At 44.2% G+C, this 24492-nt stretch overlaps 1 protein-coding gene across 1 annotated transcript in view; it reads left to right on the forward strand.

The window, feature by feature from the left end:
• Positions 1 to 649: 649 nt before the first annotated feature.
• ST3GAL3 (ST3 beta-galactoside alpha-2,3-sialyltransferase 3) overlaps positions 650 to 24492 on the forward strand; it is a 107666-nt gene continuing 83823 nt past the window's right edge. Inside the window, exons 1-2 of the mRNA XM_085886934.1 lie at positions 650 to 796; positions 20573 to 20765. Of these exons, the coding sequence (XP_085743060.1) occupies positions 671 to 796; positions 20573 to 20765 (319 nt within the window). The 5' untranslated portion in view covers positions 650 to 670. The remainder of the gene's footprint in view (positions 797 to 20572; positions 20766 to 24492) is intronic.

The following is a 24492-nucleotide window of genomic DNA, read 5'->3' on the forward strand; positions in this document are numbered from 1 at the left end:
TTTTAATCTGATGATGGTGAGCCAGGTTTGTAGGGTGCTGAGCAACCACAAATTGTGCCGTGGTGGTGTTGATGTTGCTATGAGTTAAGGTAATGGTTATCTTGTCCGCATATGAGGCTGTTTGTATGGTGTCGGGTGTATGTGGATTGTCGTGCATGAACGGATTAAAGAGTGTGTGAGAGAGCACTCAGTCTTGAGGGATTCAATTACGAAAGTATCATGTGCGTGATGACTTGTCATTAAAAGTTACGTTTACGTACGTGAACCAACGTTTGTTGCTGTTTTTGTGCATGTTTGTGAGTAAGAGTTTGAGTGTGACAAATTCTTTACCAATGTCTATTGTCGTGAGAATGGTGGGTTTTGGAGGTTTGCTACTGTTGTAGCATTCGAAGGTGTTTTGGGTGGGGTTTGTGAGGAGAGTTGCGAGTGCAGTGGTTTGGTCTGAATCCGTGCACTGGATATTCGAGAGTGACACGTGAAGGCTCGTCGGTGTAAGTGTTCGGTAAGCTTTAACTTTGGACGTGTGGAAGGTAATGTGTCGGGGTTGCTTTGGTGGGTTCTTCATTTGGTTTGAGGAGGGTAAAGGTTTTTTTTTTTCGAGCGTATGAAGGTCCGACTTGAGCCGAAGTGGAGAACGCACGAACGTCGTCTAAGCTCCGCCCCTTTCCTAATGGAGGCGGGGCTTGCGGGCACCCGTGAAGGGACGTTCGATATAAATATGTTGAAAGCGCAGTTATTTTATGTTTTTTTTTCTCCGCAACAGCGAGGCTCATGGAACAGCAAGGTTAATTTGACGGTGAGGTGGGGGGGGGGGCAACAATTATTCGAAACAACCATATTGTTTTTTTTTATTATTACATGCTTGAAATATTTATCGTTTTGAGCGGTCCAGCCGCGCACCAAAAATAAACAAGCGGAAAAAAATTTTTAGTTAAAATAAAATCAACAAAAAGCACATTTGTTATCGCGATGTAAGAGGTTCCACCGCATTGCTCAAAAATAGAACTTTTAGAAAAAAAACACGCCCTGGAGGGCGGAAGCGGCGCCTCAGTGCGCTCGGACACACCGTTGAACGCCTCCAGGGCGATTGTTACTTTTAAAATGTACGTTTAATCCCGAATGTTGTTGGATGGGTGAAGGTGCTCCATGGTTAAGCATATTATTATCCCACAAGCATTCGGACAGCAGGTGAGTTAGAAATGGTTACAAATTTTGCCTTTTTAATTTATTTTTTCAGCTTAAAGATTCTCAATTTGTTTCTTCGATCATAAAGACGACAGTTCAATGGCTGATTTACCCTTTGGCTCTCTTGACTGCTCCGTCGTTACCTCAGTGTTGTCACGTGACGTCATTCGATGCACTGCACATGCCCCGTGTTGTTTAAATTCCGACCAAGGTTGGCTTTGATATGTTTTTTTTTTTTCATGTCACGGCCGCTCCCTGATCCCAATGTAATGGGGTTTTGAAGCTCCGCCACCTCCCTGTCGTGGAATGTGAGCTACGCCCAGATTCCTTGCTAACTCCCACACCGTGTCCGTTCACCACACTGAGCCGTTAGCCGTCGGCAAGCGGTTTGCTATTGTTTTCAAAGCCGGCAGTTCCTTCTGAACCGTTTCGATAGAGTGCTTGCTTGAGTGCTTAAGCCGCTTGGCGAGCGCTCTATAAGCTGATTCCTAATGGAACACACCTCCAGTGTCCTTTGGTGTCCACGCTTCATCAGATAGCTTTCTGTGTGTCCGTGTTGTTTCTCTGCTGGAATTTTGGATGGTTATTTACTATCGTGTGTTTGTGGTGCTGAAGAAAGGATTTGTTCTTACCAAGGCACATACTGTCAGGTCAGGTCAGGTCGGGTATGGGAGCATGCGCCGGAGCAGCGCGTCGCTGCATCCACTTTCCGCCGGTACTCCAGGGGCCTCCGTCTGGCCATCTCCCAGGCAGATTCCTGTCCCATCCCTATCTCCTTGAGATGCTGATCGACCTATTGCAACCATGAGGCACGTGGTCGGCCCATTGGCCTCCTCCACTCGTGAGGCTCCCTCACTGAGAGAATTTGGTGAGCAGCATCAGCATCAGGAAAACAAGCCGCATGTCCATACAGCCGCAGCTGGCGCTTATGGATTATGCAGGTAACAAATCTCATTTGAGCCTCTCTCAGCAACCGCTCGTTTGACAGCAAGCAGCGATAGCCAAGGATTTTCCGAAGAGACCTGGTACCAAAGGAATTGGGTCTCCGTCTCAGATCTATGGTGAGAGTCCAAGTCTCATATCCGTAGAGCAAGGCTGGAAGCACCAAGCATCGGAAGACTCAGACTTCCCACTCTGGTACTGACAGCGCCACACCCCATGATTCGGTGGATCAGGCATTACGTGGCGGAGGTATGCGCTCCACCGAATTCCCTTCGAGTTTGTGTATGTTTCTAGAAGGCTGGCAGAAAGTTGTTGAAGCCATGTTACACTCATATGGTGTTTGACTGAACCCAGACTCTAGAGGATATTTTCAACGAATTTGCATTTGGGGAGTTTGACCAGGGATCGCCCTTCAATGACAACTACCCGCCAGATCAGGTCAGCAGTGCGTCTGCATATATCTACGTTCAGTACCTAGAAGTACACCACCACCACCACTGCTGCTGCAGTGCCATTGCTGCAGTAGATGTTGACGTTTCTGGTGTTTGACCATCATTTTTAATGGTATATGGGATGTTTGTTGGTGGTGGTGCCAGTTTTTAGTCTGGTAGACCTCACCATGTGGTGGCCACCTCAGAAACAACATCAAAATATTTGAAAATATCAAATATTAAGGCTTCTCATTATTTTTTTTTTTTGAAAAGCCTGGACAAGAGACGAATTTATTTTACTTGGCCGCATGAGAATATAGAGAAAATATTAATTTGGTAAAAACTTGAAAGGGCAAAGTCAAAGTAGCCCTTCTTCATCCAGTGGCAGCGTAACCGTGAGTTCCCCCCCCCCCTCTCCCGTCTTGGAAACGAGTTCCAGAATTGTGGTTGCTGGAGGGAAAGCTGATTACATGGAGGCTCTCCTCCCTATAAACTGTTTATTTCTTGGCAGGGAAAATGATCAAAAGTGTTCAAGGCTTCTTCGTTAATTAATTTTTTTGATAATCTTGTATTTTGAATAAGAAAATTGTTATTGTAAACTACACATGACTGAATACATTCCCCCCCCCCCCCCATTATCTCTCCCTCCTCTGCCTTCCACTCCTCTTTCTCCCCTTTCCACCTTCCCTCCACTCTCCCTCCCCCTTCCACTGTTCCCCCTGTCCTCCCTCCCCTCCTCTCTCTCCCCTCTCTGCCTTCCTCCACCCTCCCCCTCCTCCTTCCACTTTCTCTCTCCCTCTTTCCACTCTCCACTTAACCCTCCTCTCTCTCTCGTCCTCCCTCCACTTGGAAATAGAGATGGATCTTTTTGACTCTTTTGAAATTGAGCTGATTCGTGGTGCGGGAGAAGGAAGTGTGCAAAAAAAGAGGGAGGTGGCCCTTTGCTATTTGTAGAAAAGGTGAAGGTAGCAATTCAATATTGTGTAAATCCTGTGACTGCTGTGTGCACTAGAGGTTTAGTGGCATCAGGGGTAGACTGCAGGTCGTACCTGATTTCAAATGTGCTGTTTGCACAGGTAAACAAGTGACTCCAGTTGGAGCGGAAAGGTTAGTTTATGGGGATATATCTGCTATACAATAGCAGATATTTTTTTAGTGCTATACTGGTGGATGCAAAACTATACTTTATTTCGTGCTATACAATAAATCTCTGGAATGAGTGGAAAAATTGTCACTTTGGTGATATGATTAGTGCAGGTGGTGGTGTACAGGCAGCAGTAAATGCAAGAATTAGAAGCGGTTTCAGGAAGTTTACGGAGTTGTTACCACTATTGATATTGAAAGGGACCTCTCTCCGATTATTGGGAAAACTTTATGTAGCTTGCGTTAGAAGCATGATTATGTATGGCAGCGAAACATGGGTGATCAAAAAGGAGGATGAACGGAGGTGTGAACAAAATGAAATGAGAATGGTGAGGTGGATGTGTGTGATGTGACGCTGAAGGATAGGAAATCAAATGTGGAATTTAGAGACAGGTTAGGTGTAGAAAGCATGTGAGGTTATGCATAGAGGTCGGTTAAGATAGTTTTGACATGTGGAAAGGATGTGGTGGGGTAGTTGTGTGAGGAGGAGTATGAATATGAATGTGAGAGGACATCCTAGGAAAACATGGGATGTGTTGCTGAGAGATGATAGAGTGAAAGGCCAAACAAGAGGGCCAGCCAGCAAGGGATCGTGCAGCCTGGAAAGCAGCCATTAGGTGAACCATGCAAGCATGGAAACGGCCGTAAAATGATTATATATATATATATATATATATATATATATATATATATATATATATATATATATATATATATATTATTATTTCTGTTAACATCTGCGTGTAATTTGACGTATCTCCTCCAAAACTGCCGGACTGATTGTCGCCACTTTCGGCATGCGGGTGCTCTGTGGTCTAATGAACAGCATGGGCTATGTGAGATTGCGCCAGACGGACAGATTTGGCAATTTTGGGCGATTTTCTAATTTTTACGTTCATTTGCATGGCGACGTGTGACGTCACCGCTGAGAGGCGTAATTCCGTCATGACATCATCGGTCATTCGCTGATGTCATTACGTTTGTTGCCGACAGACCGTCACCGCCGAGAGGCGTAATTCCACTCCTAAAAAACAACGTCTGCAATGTAAAACCCTTTCTGCACACGCTGACTACCTCAGAATGTGAATTTGACACAAAAAATGTCACAAGAAACATTGTATATAAAGTAAAGATTTATTTAAAAAATATATTATTTCTGTTAACGTCTGCGCATAATTTGACGTTTCTCAACCGCCATCGTTACCTGTGTTGTGTCTTGCGTGTGTGGTCTTCAAATTAAAGCGTCCAAGCGGTGTTCGATCGTCGGATGTACGCCAAAAAGTGCCGTTCATTGAAATTTGCATTCTGATTCTCGGTCACCCTCCACTGCTCCTGTTCAGTCTAGGGCTAGGCCTATATCATGTTAAACTTGACCCATCAGACACAAACCTTCCATTCACACCGCAGAGGATGCAATTTACAGTAAGACTCGCATATTCGATGACCATAAACAAATCCCAGGGCCAAACATTTGACAAACTCGGAATATACCTCCCACCCCTGTGTTCTCCCATGGCCAACTATATGTTGCATTTTCACGTGCAAGAGGTTACTTCTATATATCTATCAAAGTGGACAATAATTCTTCACAATGACTATTCAGCAACAAGACACTCACCTAAAATGTCATCTACAGGGAGGTCCTTTAGAAAACTAAGGACAGGTAACCATAGCGCATCACATCCCGAATGACACCCTCCCCAGCTTCCCATAACATCAACTATTATGCCTCATCCACCTTTTGCCACCCATTCAACTCCGTGTGGAGCACGGGTATATGCTAGTATCTATATATTAATACTGAAGGACCAATTTTGTGCTCCTCCTAGCGGTCGCGTCACATTTTTCTCGGTACTGTGACCTGGACTGAAAGAAACGTGGTACCTGTAAGAGTGCATCGCACATCGTGGCAATAGTCAACTTTCAACTCTGAAGCAGAATAAACACTTTTCGTTTTACATTCGTTTACATGGCGACGTGTGACGTCACCGCTGAGAGGCGTCAGGACGTCATGACATCATCGGTCATTCGGTAACGTCATTACGTCTGTCATCGACAGACCGTTACCGCTGAGAGGTGTAATTCCACTCCTCGAAAATAGCGTCTGCAATGTAAAACCCTCTTCTGCACATGCTGACTACCTCAGAATGTGAATTTGACACAAAAATGTAACAAGAAACATTGTACTGTATCATATATATATATATATATATATATATATATATATATATATATATATATATATATATATATATATATATATATACATATATATATTAATACTGAAGGACCAATTTTGTACTCCTCCTAGCGGTAGCGTCGCATTTTTCTCGGTACTGTGACCTGGACTGAAAGAAACTTCGTACCTGTAAGAGTGCATCGCACATCGTGGCAATAGTCAACCTTCAACTCTGAAGCAGAATAAACACTTTTCGTTGAGACGGGGGCGAGGAGTGAAGAGACGGGGGCAGGGAGTGAAGAGACGGGGGCAGGGAGTGAAGAGACGGGGGCAGGGAGTGAAGAGACGGGGGCAGGGAGTGAAGAGACGGGGGCAGGGAGTGAAGAGACGGGGGCAGGGAGTGAAGAGACGGGGGCAGGGAGTGAAGAGACGGGGGTGGGGGATGAAGAGACGGGGGCAGGGAGTGAAGAGACGGGGGCAGGGAGTGAAGAGGCGGGGTGCAAGGTAAGCAAATTTTTGGGCGGGGATAAGCAAATTGAAAGCGGGAGACGGGGGGGGAAATGGGGTGGGGGATGAGTGTGCGGGGGCTGGGGTGAATTAGGCGGGGTTGAGTGTGAGGGGGTGGACAGGGGGCGGGGAATCAAGAGACGGGGGGGGGCGGGGTAATTAAAGTTTTAGGCGGGGGTAACCAAATTGCAGGCAGGGGGGGAATGGGGCAGGGGTGAGGGATGAGTCGGCGGGGGCAAGCACGCCCTGTCCAGTCCATGTCCCTCGAGTGTGGTTGAGCTGGTGAGGGTGGTTGAATGAACGGAATCCGTCTGTGACGCGGTTTCGGCTAGTTATAAATAGAGGCCCTGTGCATTGATGCATGTGCTGGTGGATTCCTGTGTACACTTTGTGGTGGTCAGGTATTTCTGGAGGGTGATGTGTGCTTTTTGATAGTATGTAGTGTTGCTGTTTTCTGTTGGTTTGTGTGTGTTTTTCCTGTTCTATATATATATATATATATATCTGTTTTTCTTTGTCTATGGACGGGTGAATCTTGAAAATAGTATTTGTAAGGTTCACTTGGCTGTGCCTGGATGGGTTTGAGGGTAGAAGAGTAGCAGCCAAAACCCGAATCCTATCCAGGTTCTTCTGGATGACTCCATCTTTATCTGTCTGTTTGTTCTTCCTGATACTCCAGTGCTGTATTTGGTCAGTTATTTGATTAGTCTCTACTCTCTAACCAACTATGTATTGAAATAAAGAGAAGTTTTAATTTATTTATTTATGTAGTACGATGTGGTAAAGGCCGGCAGGATAGCCTAAAGGTATGCACACTCGCCTTCCAACCCAGCTATAAACTGTTATCCTGGTGTTCCACAGGCAGGGAGATTCATCAACGTGTGTGCCATCCCTCTGATGAACATTTAACTTGGCGTCCTGTCTGCCGGTATTAGTTATTTCGTTGTTTTTCCATATTAGTTGGTGTCTTTCTTGGAGTTGACGAAAGAAGAGAAAGCTTTGGGGCCAGATAAATATCTCAGAGTGTTGAAGGACATTGCAGAGCAGATAACCATGATGTTGACATATTGTCGTGGGGGTGTCCGGTCAAGGTTAATCCCCCGACCCAAATTGTGGTGACGGGCGGTTACCACCTCCAGCACCAGATGGTCGAACTTCTCCCTTGGAGGCCGACAGCCGAAACTCGTGGAGATTAATGCGCCGGAAAAGGGCGCAATGGTGGAGGGAACGGAGGCATAGGGAAGTACAGGACGGGGGTTTATACTCGAACCCCACGACAAATACACAGATACTTCTTCTTAAAATGAACACATTTAATGAAAATAAAAAATATTTACTATGGACAACGAGAGGGGGAGCACTCGGTAGAGTGCAAAACCTCCACCACCAATACTGCTGGATCACTTATGTGAACCTGATATTCTATTCATTGTAGGTCAAAACGGATCAGACTCTACTGAACCACGATTGAATAAACTAAACTAGATCGACGTGCATGTAGAAATGCCAAAAAAAAAAATCAATTTTTTTGAAAAAAAAAAAGGTGCAAAATTTGTTTTTTTTTCTCTAACAAATTTTTTTTGGAGGGGGTGAGGGGGGTTGGAAATCACTTAAAACATGTAGAAATGCAAAAAAAAAATTTTCAAATATTTTTCAAATAAAATCGAAATTTTTTTGAAAAAAGTTGCAAATTTTTTTTTTCCTCTAACAAATTTATTTATTTTTGGTTGGAAATCACTTAAAACATGTAGAAATGCAAAAACAAAAATTCAAATATTTTTTTCAAAATGGCCGCCATAGCGGCCATATTGGATTTTGGACCAAGTCCAAAATCTAATTGCATGGTCCTTGGACCATACCTAATCCCCCCACCAAGTTTCGTCGAAATCCGTCCAGGAGTTTTTCCGTAATACTGTTCACAAACAAACAAACGAACAGACGGGTGAAAACAGTAACCTCCGTTCATCTTCGATGGCGGAGGTTAAAAATTGATGATTTCAGAAACAATTTTAAAATTTGAACTATTTTGGGTTGACTTTATGGCCTATGTTGACGTTTTGATCTTTGACAACCTTAAAAATAATAGGTGGTTGAATTTACTGACCTGATATGCAAATCCTGTTCAAATTTCAAGTCAATCAGATGAAATTTGAGGATTTTGGAAAATTTGGCTCAAATTGGCCTATTGGCCGATGTAGACCTTTTCAGTCGACCGAATTTTACGAAACTTCAATGCGGGACCGTCGCAGGGTCACGACGTTAATCTCTGAAATTTCAGAACGATCAGTTGAGTGGTTTCGGCTGGAGGCGAGCGGACAGACAGACAAACACACAAACGAATGGAGGCAATGAACATAACTTGCGAAAAAATTTTTTTGCCAAGTAACAAACAAGCAGTCATAGACTGGTACTTACGCAATCGTCAATTTGACCTCTGACCTTGTCTAATAAAAGCTGTGTCGAGAGAAGGTAGCGACGCAAACCATCTACGATGATTCTGCACCAAACCATCAAAAATCGAATGTTTTGGATGTTTGACCTCACTGTGACCTTGACCTTTGACCGATTTTGACCAAAATCTAATCAGCGCTAGCCACCACCCTCCTGAATCACGTGGTGTAATTTGACATTGGTAGCTTCTTCCGTTCTCGAGTTATCTGTACCAAACCATCAAAAATCGAATATTTGACCTCACTGTGACCTTGACCTTTGACCGATTTTGACCAAAATCTAATCAGCACTTGCCATCACCCTCCTGAATCACGTGGTGTAATTTGACATTCGTAGCTTCTTCCGTTCTCGAGTTATCGTGCCTACAAACAAACAAACAAACAAACAAACAGAAACGGAAGTCATCAATATACTTACGAAATCTTTAGATTTCGTAAGTAACAAACAGATGGAAAGGGGTGAAAACATAACCTCCTTCACCTTCAGTGGCAGAGGTAATAAATGAGGAGAAAAAGAAAAAAATGCAGGTGAGCGACCCGGGACAATGGGGAAGCATGATAATTTTGTGTGCTGACGGACATCAAAGCCAATACACTGGGGAAAAAAAATCACAGAATCGTCATACAACACTCACATTTGAAAATATAAATAAATGAAAAAAAGAAGTAAATGAAACATCAAATGCAGGTGAGCACATCATCCCAACTGACTGGAAAGAGGGGCCTTGTTGTCCCTCTCTGAAAAGGGAAGGGTGATCGCTAAGACTGCAACAACTACCGAGGGGTGATACTGCTTTCAGTGCCGGGAAAGGTCTTTGCTTGGATAATTACCTCTGCCACCGAAGGTGAAGGAGGTTATGTTTTCACCCTTTTCTGTCTGTCTGTCTGTTTGTTTGTGTGCATGATGTCTGAAAAAGTTATGGACGAATGCGGTTGAAATTTTGTGGACAGGTTCAGTGTGTGACAAGGGTGAACTAATTAGAGTTTGGTGAAGATCCAGAACCGGATCCAACTACAATAATTTTATAAAATCCAAGTTTTTATAAAATAAAATCCAAGCACACCCTGCTTCTGGAGATCCAACTATAATAAAATTGATTCTTCACCATTGAGAGATGGGGCCAAAAATGATATAATAGCATGATATCTCAAAAAGTTGTGGACGGATTCGGATGAAACTTGGACAGATTGGGTGTGTCTCAAGGAAGGAAGAAATTCAATTTTGGTGAAGATCTGAATCCGCATCTAGTTTCGAGGTTTGTTTAATTTTAAAAGTGATTCTTCACCATTGAGAGATGGGGCCAAAAACGATATAGTACTGCATAGCATGATATTTCAAAAATGTAATTGGACTGATGAGTTCTCATTGATCAGGCATTACATGGTAGAGGTATGCGCTCTATCAAGTGCCCTTCTAGTTCTTGATAGGTTTCACCACCATCTGCTTGAGCAATAGTGCCTAGAGCAGTCAGGCTTTACACCAAAGAGGTCAACGATTGACCGTATCCTTGCTCTTTGGGTTCTTACCGAACGCAGACGAGAGTTTCGGCAAGGGCTGCTTGCAGCCTATGTCGAGCTCTCCAAAGCGTTCGATTCAGTGAATCCGGATGCCTTCTGGAGGATTCTTGGTCTTCGTGGGGTGCCACCAAAACTGATCAATCTGACGTCTAAACAATACTCTAGTATTGGGAGTGCTGTCAGATGTGGTGATACCATCTCTGACTTATTACGTTCGCATTCTGCGAAAGGTTATGTTTTGGTCGGCGTGTATTTATTTATTTATTTATTTATTTGTTTGTTTGTTTGTTTGTTTGTAATCTTGTGATTCGTATAACTCAAAAAGTATTAAACCGAATTGCATGAAATTTGGTGGGATGATTGGTTACTAGCCAGGAAGCATTCGATTAGATTTTGGGATCGTTCGGGTCAAAGGTCAAGGTCAAGGTCACGAAAAGGTCAAAATCGTCTTTTTACGATAACACGGTCAATTTTTATTCAATTTGCATGCAACTAACGCCAAAATGTTCAGAATTCAACGCCTCATCTTGTGATATGCAATATGACACAATGACGCCCATACTGTTGTTACCGGTTAGGGGTCAAAGGTCAGGGGGGTCACGACCTTGAAAAATATGCGGTTTTTGTCATAACGCGGTCAATTCTTGTCCGCTTTACATGAACCCAGCACCAAAATGTTCAGAATTTAATGCCCAATCTTGTGACACAATGACGTCATAACACATGTCACCGGTTGGGGTAAAATGTCGGCGGGGGGGGGGTCACGCCCTTGAAAAATATGCGGTTTTCGGCATAACTCAGTCAATTCTTATTCGATTTGCATGAAACCAGCATCAAACGAGATTACCTTCTCTTGTTGAAACGTTGTATTCACCGAGCTTGCGAGTGAAGACTCGCCAAAATGACGTGAGTTGATTGTTGTTTAGTCCGTAGCCCCCGAAAGTCAGGGGGGGTCATGACATTATAGATATGTGGTTTGTGTCATAAGACCATTCATATGAAATCAGTTCCCCACACTCATACCAAGAACAAAAAAAGTAATGGCGGCGAAGGTATGCGCTCTATGAGTGCCCGTTCTAGTTTCCAGTTGTTACTGGAGTTCATCAATGGTGTGTACTGCCCCCCCCACACTTTTCAGCACTTGTATGCACTGGATTCTGGGGAGGATGTTGGAGAGATCAAGCTGCCTTTGTGTTGTTTGAGAGTCAACATTTCTGACCTTGATTTTGCAGATTATGCAGTCATCTTTGCGGATACTGGATATCTTTTTGCGGCCGCTGGAGGTGCTGAATGAGGAGTCGGAGTCGCTGAGATTACAGGTTTCCTGGGTCAAAACTAAGATCCAGGCTTTCAAAAACATCTTCGATTCTGCGATCTTATCTGTACTTGTTTGTGGGGAGGATATTGAGGTCACGGAGAGATTCACTTCCCTTGGCAGTGATATTCATGTCTCTGCTGGCTGTGAGCCAGAGGTCAATAGATATTTGTATCGGGCCTGGGGAGTCACGGATTCACTGGGGATCATGGGATGTGGCGCTGCCTACCCGTGCAGGAGGATGAAAGTCCGAGTCTTCATGTCCTTGGTGCTTCCAGTCTTGCTTCACAGATGTGAGACTTGGACTCTGACCAAGGATCTGAGATGGAAACTTAATTCCTTTGGTACCAAATCTCTTTGGAGAATCCTTGGCTATCGCTGGTCAGACTTTGTGTCCAACGAGCGGTTGCTGAGATTGACTCAAATGAGATTTGTTACCTGCATAGTCTGCAGTGTTGGGTTAATGCTTCGGGTGGTGGGCTTGTGATCCTAAGATCATGAGTTCAAATCCCACTCGGCTGTTGAATTAATAGCAGATCGGGTTGACTCTGCCTGTCATCCTTCCAAAGTCGGCAAAATGAGTGCCAGTTTACTGGTATACTGTGACGGAGTGGCGACTCATCCAGGATTGTGTCCACTAGCCAAGGAGAGTGCTTAGGCAACACCAACGCTCTGCACAGAGTATGGTCCCAATGGATGGATGGATAGTCCGTGAGTGTCAGCTGCGGCTGGATGGACATGTGGCTTGTTTTCCTGATGATTTTGCTTACTAGATTAATTTTTGCGAAGGAGCCTCGTGAGTGGAGGAGGCCAATGGGCCGGCTACATACCTTGTGGTTGTGGCAGGTTGATCAGCATCTCGAGGAGATTGGGATGGGCCAGGCATCTGCCTGGGTGATGGCCAGACAGAGGCCTCTGGAGTACCCTCGGAAAGTGGACGCAGCGATGCACTGCTATGGCATATGCTCCCAAACCTGACCTGACCTGACCTGAGATAATGGGGAAACACGGTTCGTATGCTTACACATTCGCAATGTGTAAGCACACCCTGCTGTAATGTATAAAGATCTTTCTAACCACTGACTGATTGGCTGATATTAAAGATCCATGCCTTCCGGGTGACATAGAAAGCTGAAATATTGCGTGCCGATGGATATCGAAGCCAAAACACTGGGAAAATGAAATCATGGAATGGTCGGACAACATCGATAAATGAAAATATTGTTGCGGGCCGGCGGGGTCGGGTGAGAAGACCACTAGGTGGGGGGCTATGTCGATTCCCACCAGACTGCTCGGAATTGTAGGCCGTCGCTCACGGATAATTCCGTGACGCGGCGGGTCGCTTAACCGACCGTGGATGCCAATACCTCAACCGCGTGACCTCGGGTTCTTACCGCCCATGGTTGAATCGGGTTACCTAATTAACCACGTGGTTTAACCACCGGGGAACCATGCCCCTCGGTACGCCTTGTCCGAAGCGGATCACTCTACCGGATCGGATCTCCTTTCTGGATCGGATGCAGCCGAGTGGCACTGCCAAGGACGTACCGGCTAGAAGGAACAGACCGTTGGGAATAAAGACCCGGCTAAACCTGGATTCGAACCATGCTGGACTAATGAGGGAAAAGACAAAAGCGAGCTGGGAACGTTCCTAATGAGAATTATTTATTTACAAAAAGCGAGGAAAAGCATGTGGCACAACAAAGGTTTATTTGTGGTGTAATGCAGGGAAAGATGAGAGAGGTGTGGGGTGCCGCAATTTTACAAGCAACTTACAAAGCAGACACAGTGCAGACGTGACGCGAGATTAATAAAGCAACAATCACAACAATATAAGATCTTATACGGGCTTACTTAACGGTCAGGCGCCAACACTCTCAGACACACACTCAGACAAAGTAAACCCAATTGTGAAAGGGTCTTTTGCAGCCAGGGAGGGAGGGAGGGAATTGAGGTTACAGTTTCTCGGTACCTGAGCGTTTTGGGGGAGGGTGCTCCGTGGTGCGGCACCCAATAATGTTTGGGTTGTTCGGCCACAACCATACGTGTGGAGATCGTGTCTGCAGGAGGGGCTTGAGTGGAGAAGAGTGGAGTCCAAAGAGGGGTGAGAGATGAGCACCAGGCAGGACCAGGCAAGAGGGCGTTCGTCGAGGTCGTGAGGTCGGAGATAAGGAACAGAAAGCGGGGCCAGACAGGAGGCTTGATCGAGAAGCAAGGGGCGGTTTTACGTCGTGTCGGCGGAGACAAGTGGTATGAACACTCACTCTCAATGACTCCTTCTCTCCTTCAATTCTCCTTACTCCTTCAATACTCAAAAACCTCTCTCAATTCTCCTTTCAACCAACTTGCAATTCTCTTCCCAACCAACCAACTATACGGATAGGAGGTCCGCGCTTTTTAGAACCCGGAGTTCGGGGAGGAGCCTTGCCGAAACCTGACATTGTCCGAGCCGAGCATGCCAATTCGACCGGCCCTTCACGCGGTCCGCCTTTCTGGGCTGGGTTTCAGCCAGACTCCGGTATGGTCTGCACATGCCTGACCTTTGGCAGATGGATGGTGGTGCAGCTTTAGCGTTTGTCCAGCCGAACGTCGGGAGTTTGCCTCTGAAAACGAGTCGCTGGGTAGACGGTGGTACGCTGTGGCCAGCGAAACGATGGTAGCAAGCGAGATGAAGGCACCGTGGATCGTAAAAGGATGGTAAAAAATTTAAGGGGAAAATGATTTATTAATCCTAACTAATAACCCATCACACAACGGATTGTTGTGTCACAACATCACACCCTGCTGCCCGGCCAGACAAAAGGTAGGGATCTAACTGCACGTATATTAATGGAATAACTGACTCAGGACAACTACTGTATCTGTTGTATGAATGCGGTTCCGAGAACCGCAACAATATGAATAAATGACAAAACATGTATGAAAAAAAAATACAGGTGAGCGACCTGAGACTACGGGGAAGCACAGTAATTTTATGTGCCAACGAACATCGAAGCTGATACACCAACAGAAATCGCAGAACCGTCAGAAAGCATCCATAAATGAAAATGTAAATAAATGAAAAATCATATGCAGGTGAGCAAACCGAACTGATGAGGCAATACGGTTCGTATGCTTACACAATGTGTAATTACACCCCGCTGATATGTATATGTATATGTATATGTATATGTATGTATGTATGTATATGTATATATATATATATATATATATATATATATATATATATATATATATATATATATATATATATATATATATATATATATATATATATATATATATCCTGGTGTTGGCGCAGTGGTTAGGGCAGCGGCTTGGGATCCAAAAGGTCCTGAGTTCAAGCCCTGTTGGGCCACTTAATTAATACACCAGGGGGCTGACTCAGCCTGTCATCCTTCCGAGGTCGGCGAAGTGAGTACCAGTGTACTGGGCCGGTGTATACCCTGGTTAAAATAGGTGTACCATATCCCTGTGTCGTAAGAGGCGACCAGAGTTGCGTCAGGAAGGGCATCCGGCGTAAAACATGTGCCTAACTAGAACGGGCACTCATAGAGCGCATACCTTCGCCGCCACTACTTTTTTTGTTCTTTGTATGAGTGTGGGGAACTGGTTTCATATGAATGGTCTTATGACACAAACCACATATCTATAATGTCATGACCCCCCCCCCCGACTTTCGGGGACTACGGACTAAACAATAATCAACTCACTTCGTTTTGGCGAGTCTTCACTCGCAAGCTCGGTGAATACAACGTTTCAACAAGAGAAGGTAATCTCGTTTGATGCTGGTTTCATGCAAATCGAATAAGAATTGACTGAGTTATGCCGAAAACCGCATATTTTTCAAGGGCGTGACCCCCCCCCAGACATTTTACCCCAACCGGTGACATGTGTTATGACGTCATTGTGTCACGAGATTGGGCATTAAATTCTGAACATTTTGGTGCTGGGTTCATGTAAAGCGGACAAGAATTGACCGCATTATGACAAAAACCGCATATTTTTCAAGGTCGTGACCCCCCTGACCTTTGACCCCTAACCGGTAACAAGAGTATGGGCGTCATTGTGTCATATTGCATATCACAAGATGAGGCGTTGAATTCTGAACATTTTGGCGTTAGTTGCATGCAAATTGAATAAAAATTGACCGTGTTATCGTAAAAAGACAATTTTGACCTTTTCGTGACCTTGATCTTTGACCCGAATGATCCCAAAATCTAATCGAATGCTTCCTGGCTAATAACCAATCATCCCACCAAATTTCATGCAATTCAGTTTAAAACTTTTTGAGTTATACGAATCGCAAGATTACAAATAAATAAATAAATAAATACACGCCGACCAAAACATAACCTTTCGCAGAATGCGAAGGTAATCACTATGCGGATCATACAGATGATCCGCTGTGGCGACCCCTAAAGGGAGCAGCTGAAAGAAGAAGAAGAAGATATATATATATATATATATATATATATATATATATATGTATATATATATATATATGTATATATATATATATATATATGTATATATATATATATATATGTATATATATATATATATATATATATATATATATATATATATATATATATATATATATATATATATATATATATATATATATATATATATATATATATATATATATATATATATATATATATATATATATATGTATATATATATATATATATATATATATATATATATATATATATATATATATATATATATATATATATATATATATATATATATATATATATATATATATATATCTCTGTGGCGTTGCGGGTCGCTAACTGGCCGTGAACGCCAATAACTCAACCACGTGACTTTGGGTCCTCCGTCTACAGTTTATCCGGTTACCTAAAAATAATCACATGATATAATTACCGGTGGACATGCCCTCGGTATGCCTTGTTCAAACCGGATCACTTTACCGGATCGGATGCAGCCGAGCGACACTGCCAAGGACGTACGGGCTCAAAGAACGGATCGTTGGGAATAAAGTCTCGGCTCGGCGAGGATACGGACCATGCTGGATCAATGAAAGAAAAGACAGAAACGAGCTGGGAACATTTATACAAAGGATTTATTACAGGCAGGTGTGGAAAAATATGTGGCACAGTGAATGTAGTTTATTGTTGTGTTTAAGTAGAGAGAGAAAGAAATGTGAGGTGCGACAATAAAACAAGCAACTTACAAAAGCAGACACAGAGCAGAATTATCCAGATTATAATTCTTCTGCAATCGTAACTTAAGTCAGGACGGGCACCATGACACACACACACACACACACACACACACACACACACACACACACACACACACACACACACACACACACACACACACACACACACACACACACACACACACACACACACACACACACACACACACACACACACACACACACACACACACACACACACACACACACACACACACACACACACACCCGATGAAGAGGAGTTAATGAGAAGAAAAAGGAGAGGAGATGAGGCTGACTGTCTCGCAATACTTTGCACGATTGACCGACCGCACCACCCAGTACGTTTTGGGAGGATGCTCCGCTGGACGATCCCTCCCTGACGGCTGGCGCATTATCTCCTGCTTCGTGGCTCGACGTGCAGCTAAGCATCTGTGCCGAGAAGGGGTGCGACCGTCAGGCGTGAAGGAGGGACTTTGGGTGGAACCAGTGGCGAGTGGGTGGGTGCAGTCGAGAGTGAGTGGGCGGAGTGGCAGATGGTCAAGTGGGTGGGTGGGTGGGTGGAGTTAGCAACGAGGCGGTGATGAAGGAGGAGTCGGCAGGCGAGTGGGCGGAGTGCCAGCAGCAGGTGGATGGGTGGAGAAGGCAGAGTCGAGAGAAGAGCTGGACGAGCAGGAACCAACAGGAGCGAGCAGACTAACTACGAGCAGGACCCAGACGGCCTCGCGACCCATCCTTTATAGGCCCTACGGTGCAGGGCGGGGTGCCAGCCCGAAGCGATGTCATCATCCAAATTGGGCGCTCTGATTGGGCCCCGGCCACCGCAAGGCCTGGCCGCCATGACCAAAAGCGGCCTCACTGTACATCCGGCTCGCCATAACTGAGCTGCAGAATCATCTCGCTCCAAACCCCGTGATATGAATCGCATTTCACCCAACTTCCGGGCCGTGCCCTGGCGACCGCCGGCCGAGGGTTGCGCTGGTCCCGCATGCCCGCCCGGGTACTCCCGGCGACCCGCAGTTAGCACTGCTCAATGTGCTTGCTTTGTCAGTACGCCATGTGGCCCGAGCGATCCTGGCCGTATAGCATGCCTCTGCTTGGTAGCAGCTGTATCGAGGCGGAGGTGCGGGAGGATGTCTGCCGTCCGCAGAAGACACCCATGGCTGTGGTGGTGAGCGAAGACCGACGGTAAGATGTTATTGTAAACCCATGCGCAGGCCCGAATTAAGGGATGCGCTATGCATGCCCTGTGCAGTGCGCACGGATCCGCCACCGTACATGCGGTTATTTATTACAAGCTGCGCCCATGTTTGCCATCGTGCTTGCGGTTATTTATGACAGGCAGTGTGTGTGCAACAGTGCCAACCCCGATCCACGCCATGAATTGAAGGGAAAGATTGGATTATTGGATGTAGATTCGGTTTGAAAAGAGGATAGATATATGTATTAGATGGAGGTTTGGATTGGAAAGAGGATAGATATAATTATCAGACTCGGAAATGGGTTGAAAAGCACACGCCACATGCGTCCTGTACGGTGTTGGCATTTTATGGTTTGTTCTAATATTTCCTGGGGAACGGCATTCCTGCACCTGTCCCATCGAACTGTTGATGCTTGTGCTGACTTTTGCGAAGACTCATTCTTCAGTGAAGGGCGTGGCCGCAGCTTTTACAGGTGGCCGTTGCTTGGATTTAGCTCAGGAATAAGAGAAAAAGAGTCGGAATGAAGTTGGAGATACAATCAGACCTAACTATGACATCCACACAACGCACTTGTCCCGTTTGTCCCATTAGACAAGAAGGAAGGGTCTATCTGTACGTATATTAATGAAATAACTGTCTGGGGACCACTGTATGATGGATGCCATTGCCCTGGAGGGATGCGGTTCCCAGAACTGCAACAATATGCCGACGACTCCACCCTCTGCCGTACCATCTGTCATCCCTCAGACCGGCAAGCAGCAGCTTCTTCGCTCACTGCAGATCTGTATAAAATCACAAACTGGTCCAACACGTGGAACATGTCTTTCAATCCAGACAAATCTCACACTCTCACTATGTCTCTTCGAAAGGACCGTTTAGAAAACCCCCCCATCCACTTTCTCAACAATCCTCTGGAAGAAGTCTTTTCTTTGAAGCTTCTCGGTCTCACTATCTGCCATGACCTTTCCTGGGAAAGTCACATTTCCAACCTCGCCTCAAAATCTAGTCACCGACTGGGAATCCTCCTTCGTGCAAAGTCCTTCCTCGGCCCTCTTGAGCTCCTGACCACTTACAAAGCTTTTGTCCGTAGCCTGATGGAGTACTGCTCTCCCCTCTGGGCTGGTGCTCCTGCCTCCCACCTTTCTCGGCTTCACGCTGTCGAAACCAGGGCATTTAAGATCATCGGCATCTCCCGCAATGAAGCTGAGTCTTTGGGCCTCTCACTCAATCACCGCAGGTTGGTCGGTGGTCTTTCTGTCTTCTACCGACTCCTCTCCTGCCATGCCCCCCTGCTCTCTCTGCGATTTGTCCCCACCACATTTCCACAGGGCGCTCAAGGTCCGCCAACAACCCCCTTCTGGTAAAACTACCAAAATCACGAATCACTGCTCATCTTCACTCTTTCATTCCTCTTTTTTCCCGCTTTTGGAATAAACTTCCTCACTCTATTCTTTCCCATTCTTCCCTCCAGGCTTTCAAAACAGCTGTTCACCACCACCTCTTATCTTCCCCCATCCAAATCCTCGATCTTTTCTACCCCCGATATAATCCACCCAAGCCCACTTCCTTCAATTCCCCTGCTTTCCTTCCTGAAAGTCCCTGTAATGTCCATCTTCTCTTCGCCATGTTCCCCGTCCCATCCCCATCCCTCTCCCTTCCACAGTTCACCTAATGTGTTTGTTCCCCAGTGTTTTGTCCCTTCCACTCCCGCCCCTCTTGTCTCATGCCTCCTTGCTGTGAGTTGTGTGTTAGCTCTCATACAAGCCTCGACCAAGGTATACAAAAAAAAAAGTTTGTTTCTATGTATGTGTGTATATGTATATATATATATATGTATATATATATGTATATATATATATGTATATATATATGTATATATATATATATATATATATATATATATATATATATATATATATATATATATATATATATATATATATATATATATATATATACATATGTATACACATGTTGGTATGTATGTACAGTATATCTGTATTCTACAGATATTTCTCCTTTAGAAACAACCCTCAAACCTTTTTGGAAAATAAAAGTTAAATAAAATCCTCTGAGCTCTGGGACTGTTACACTGCACATTGCATTTGGCTTTGTTCTTTTGGTGTTTTTTTCATTGCTGTCGTTGCTTGTGGTTATTCCACTTTGTTCACCCTCGGAGCAATATATTATGTACGTATCTGATGTTTTCGCTAAATTGGGGGAATTAAATAGTTTGGTATTGGGGATACAAGTGAAACAAGCTTTGTATGAGTCAGGGGAATGAAGGGAAGTGAAATGCATGTAGATCATTCTTACTTAGGGTTACATTTACTGTCAAGGTTTTAGGTTACATACATTGTCTCTTTGATACAGACCCAAACTGTTGAATGTAACAACCTTGGGAGTCTGGGGGATCAGATTAGTTCTAAAAACGTCAACAATGCTCAAGTAAGTTCCCCATTTTCCTGGTGGTGTGCAGATCAAAATTGAGCAGACGACGGATTCCCAACTTGGCCGGTCTTGCTGTCCACACCAGGACGATGTGAAGATGAACATACCGCAGGCAGCACGCACTCCGATTGCGGTGCTTTGCTTCCTACTTGTCTCTGGATTCATATACTACTCAATCAGGCTGAACCACTGGATTTCTTGGATTCCTCTCAGTCATGATGGTGGGTTAAATCATCACTGTCCTCCTTCATTATTTGAATAGCCAAAAATATTCCATGGATTGTGGAAAGTTTGTTTTCTTCCAATTCAAAACCTCTTGTTGTCATTTACAATACTAGTATCCAAGTTGCAATGGTTTTAGACGACACCCAGCTGAAGATGATGCATTTCCTTTCTTGAAGTTATCAGTTTTAAGAGCAGTATAATGCATAGACAGAAATCATACCAGAACCTTGAAAGCACTTTCACATTTGCATACCCTGCTAAAATTGTGGTGGTGTTCAGCCGGCATTAACCTGTAAATCAAGCGCTGCATACTGGAGGCAGAGCGAATATGCATGTTTAATGCTCCTTCAGTTGATGGCTCTAATTCACCCGAGCAACAAGTTGTTTTGACAAGCTTTTAAAGATATATTTAGTAGTTTTGTCAATTGAGACTCCAAGTTGTACCATCTGACCTTAATCAAGTTGTTGGATTATTAAGGTCACCAGTGATCATTCCACCGTTTAATTTTCACGTTCTTTGAGTCTCATGACTGCTGGAGTGTTTTTAATTATATTTTGTTGTGATGTCAAGAGGTCCTTCACTCTCCCTTGCCCCCGACCTCCTTTAATGTTCAATCTGCTGCTCACAATCCAGACTAAGCAACCCACAATCCCTGCTAAGCTATACACAATCCCTTTCAAGGGGGGGGGGGGTGGATGTTCAATCTCCAACTGAAAAGAAGAAAGGAGTACTTTAATCTCAGGAAAACTTAACCGACAGCCCTCAATAATACCAACACCTTACCAGCCAATATCTAACTGTTTAAATTTCTGGATAATTCTCTGCACTACTTGGTCCACAAGTCAGACAGATCTAGAACCAACTGCGGATGCCACCATGCCAACAGGTTTCCACTTAATCCCAGGTAAGTCTCTCAAGTCACACACCTTATTGATTCCTCCTTGGATAAATTTTTGAATCGGGGCATAACTATGAGGAATACCAGGGAAAAATTATTGAAGAAAAGGGGTTATTGAAGGAACATTCTGCAGTTGTATGCCTCAAGCAACTGGTGGACATCAAAACCTTTTGAAATGTCCAGTAAATTATGAGAGAACTTCGAAAGAGAAGCAAAATTAATGTGCTCGAGATCCATCAAAAACAGATGCCGATCATATCTCGGTTTACCAGCTTGTTGCAGGAGAAAAAAATGCAAAATGTCGCCAGGGTAGCTGTTCAGTGAAGAGCAGTCTCTGCAGAGACTGCAATCGAAAGGCCACAATCTGACCAAAGATGTCAATAACACCTTGGCCACCCTCCTTCCGGGGATAGTACAGTATCTCAGGTCATAACCAATGGTATCCACTCCAAAATAAATTTACCAGCATTTGCTGAATAGCCATAAATAGTTAATTTTGATGGCTGCAGAGCAGTGGTTCTGTGTCATAATTGTGTTGCAATCGAATTATTAATGACAAGAGTACGACCTTTATATGAAAGGGACTTCAACAGTCCTTCCCATGTTTTCAGTCTTTACTTGATTTGTTCCAATACTCCTTTCCAATTTTTCATCTCCATCTCATGATTGCCAAGGTACACTCCAATATATTTAATTCCGTCCGTTCTCCAGACCAAGTTATGTGGGAGTGATGGTGGCAATGCACAGGAGAGGTTACTTTTTCCACACCATAAAGCTGTACTTTTATTCCAATTTATCCCACCAGAGGAGGCTGCATAGAAATCTATCAGACAAGGAAGGTTCCTTTCCAAAATGGGCATGCTGCGATTTTCACTTTGGCCGCCACGACAGCCATCTTGAAATTGGTTTCCGTCAATTTTGAGGAGAACGCCTTGTCCGATTAAATCCATTTTTGCTGGGTGTGTTGGGGTTGAGTATAGGAAGGTTCCTTTCGAAAATGGGCGTGCTGCTATTTTCAATATGGTCACCATTTTGAAATTGGTTTGCGTGAAGGGACTGAGGGGTTACGCCCACTTTGCAGAGCTATTTTTCTTGTTCTGTTTGTATTGAATCTGATCCACAGTTTGTTTAGATGTTTAAGTGAGAATTTTCTGCTTCAGGTAGGAATGTGAACAAGTTGGCATGTTGGTTTTGCAGACAGATAGGTGTTCAGCCTGTTAATGGCTGAGGGGATCTGTGCTTGAAAGCATTGTTTGGATTAAGACAGCAGAGGGCAGTAAAACCCATGTAAACCACCAGAATGCACTTCATAAATCGTGTGGATGAAAGTTTACAGACTGCTTGCTCTACTGCACCCACGCCAAATTTAACTTCTTGTTTTTTTTTTTTTTTCTTCCTTATTGTTATTGTTTAATATAAATTGCACATTCATTAACCACATTGTGCACTTGACTTCCATAAATGAACTACGCTGAATTGGTACCGAAATACACACCTCCTACTCGAGTGACACTCTGGCTTTATCCAGGGCTGGTAGCTGTAGTCTGCAAAAATAAAGCTGTTCACAACATAGTTAATCAGGAGTTTTCATAATATCTGAAAGGAGTTTTTCTTGGTAACACTTACCGATCTTTGTGGATTGCTAATTGATTTCAAGATGCATGTCCCAAAGCTGAGACTCCTCCAAATGCAAATAGTCGGTCAGCCATCTGCCACCCCTATGTCTCTTATCCCACCGATTGACTCCTTTGTTATTCTTTTTCTTTTCCAAATGTTTTAGCTTGTTGAGGAATAGCAAGCAAGCACCAGGAGTACTCGCAATTCTGGGGTGGAGGGAGGAGGGAGGAGGGAGGGGAGAAAAAGCAAAGAAACAAAAAAACAATATAAGTGTTAAATACGAAAGTTATAAGCTCTGAGAACTCTCATCCACCCCGGAGAACTTGCCATCAGAACATTTTGATGGCATTTCATGGAGGTCAAAGCCGGTAGTGGTGAATAATAAACCCCCATTTTATCAACATTCACTTATCATTTAACATAGCGGTTCGACTGATTTTAGCACCATCTGATTATTTTTCATCTATGCACAAACTCCATGCTCTCCAATAATTTCAGCTAATGAATATCGATGTCTTCAACATATACCGCCAAGGAATTTGGCATGGTATCGGTGCACCTTTACCATTTTTACAGCGCGTGCGCTGTATACAATTGCACCGAGTTTGAAATGTCCCCGGTGTTCCCGATGTCACCCCCCCCCACGTGCCTCAAGTGAGCCAATGACGGCCGTCCGGTAGATGGCAGTGCGTAACCTAGACGGAAATGGCGACAATTGACAGAAATACCCGAGTATTACAATGGAAATTTGTGAAACTAATGTGTTATACACGTGAAAACCATTGAATTTATTGCTTGACGGAGAAAAACCAAGAAACTCTCCCCTCTCATGTACGAACGAACGAAAGACGTCATTTCTGCCCACCATGGCATTTCGCGCCGAACGCTGGAAGCTAAGTTCTTCTTATGCCATCGTCTCTATTATAATACTGTTACGTTTGAGGGGGGGTATGCATTCAAAGGGTAATTAGGATGTTTAATTAGGTATGCCATGCTGTTCGAGTGTACCAGGATCTCGATGTAATAAGTAGCAATTCAGTGGTGATAAGTTGTCTAGTAAATGTCCATTTCTTTAAGGGGGAAATGATAATTGTCACGTAATTAGATAGGGATACGGGATAGGGTAAGTGTGTCTGCGTAAACCCCTTTTAGTATTCCCTGGAGGCTTGCCGTGACGTCACAGGACAGTGCTGCGGATGGCTCTGCC

This window comes from Eptatretus burgeri, chromosome 6, assembly GCF_056783735.1.
Source record: "Eptatretus burgeri isolate ZD-2024b chromosome 6, Ebu_testis_v1, whole genome shotgun sequence".
NCBI lineage: Eukaryota > Metazoa > Chordata > Myxini > Myxiniformes > Myxinidae > Eptatretus > Eptatretus burgeri.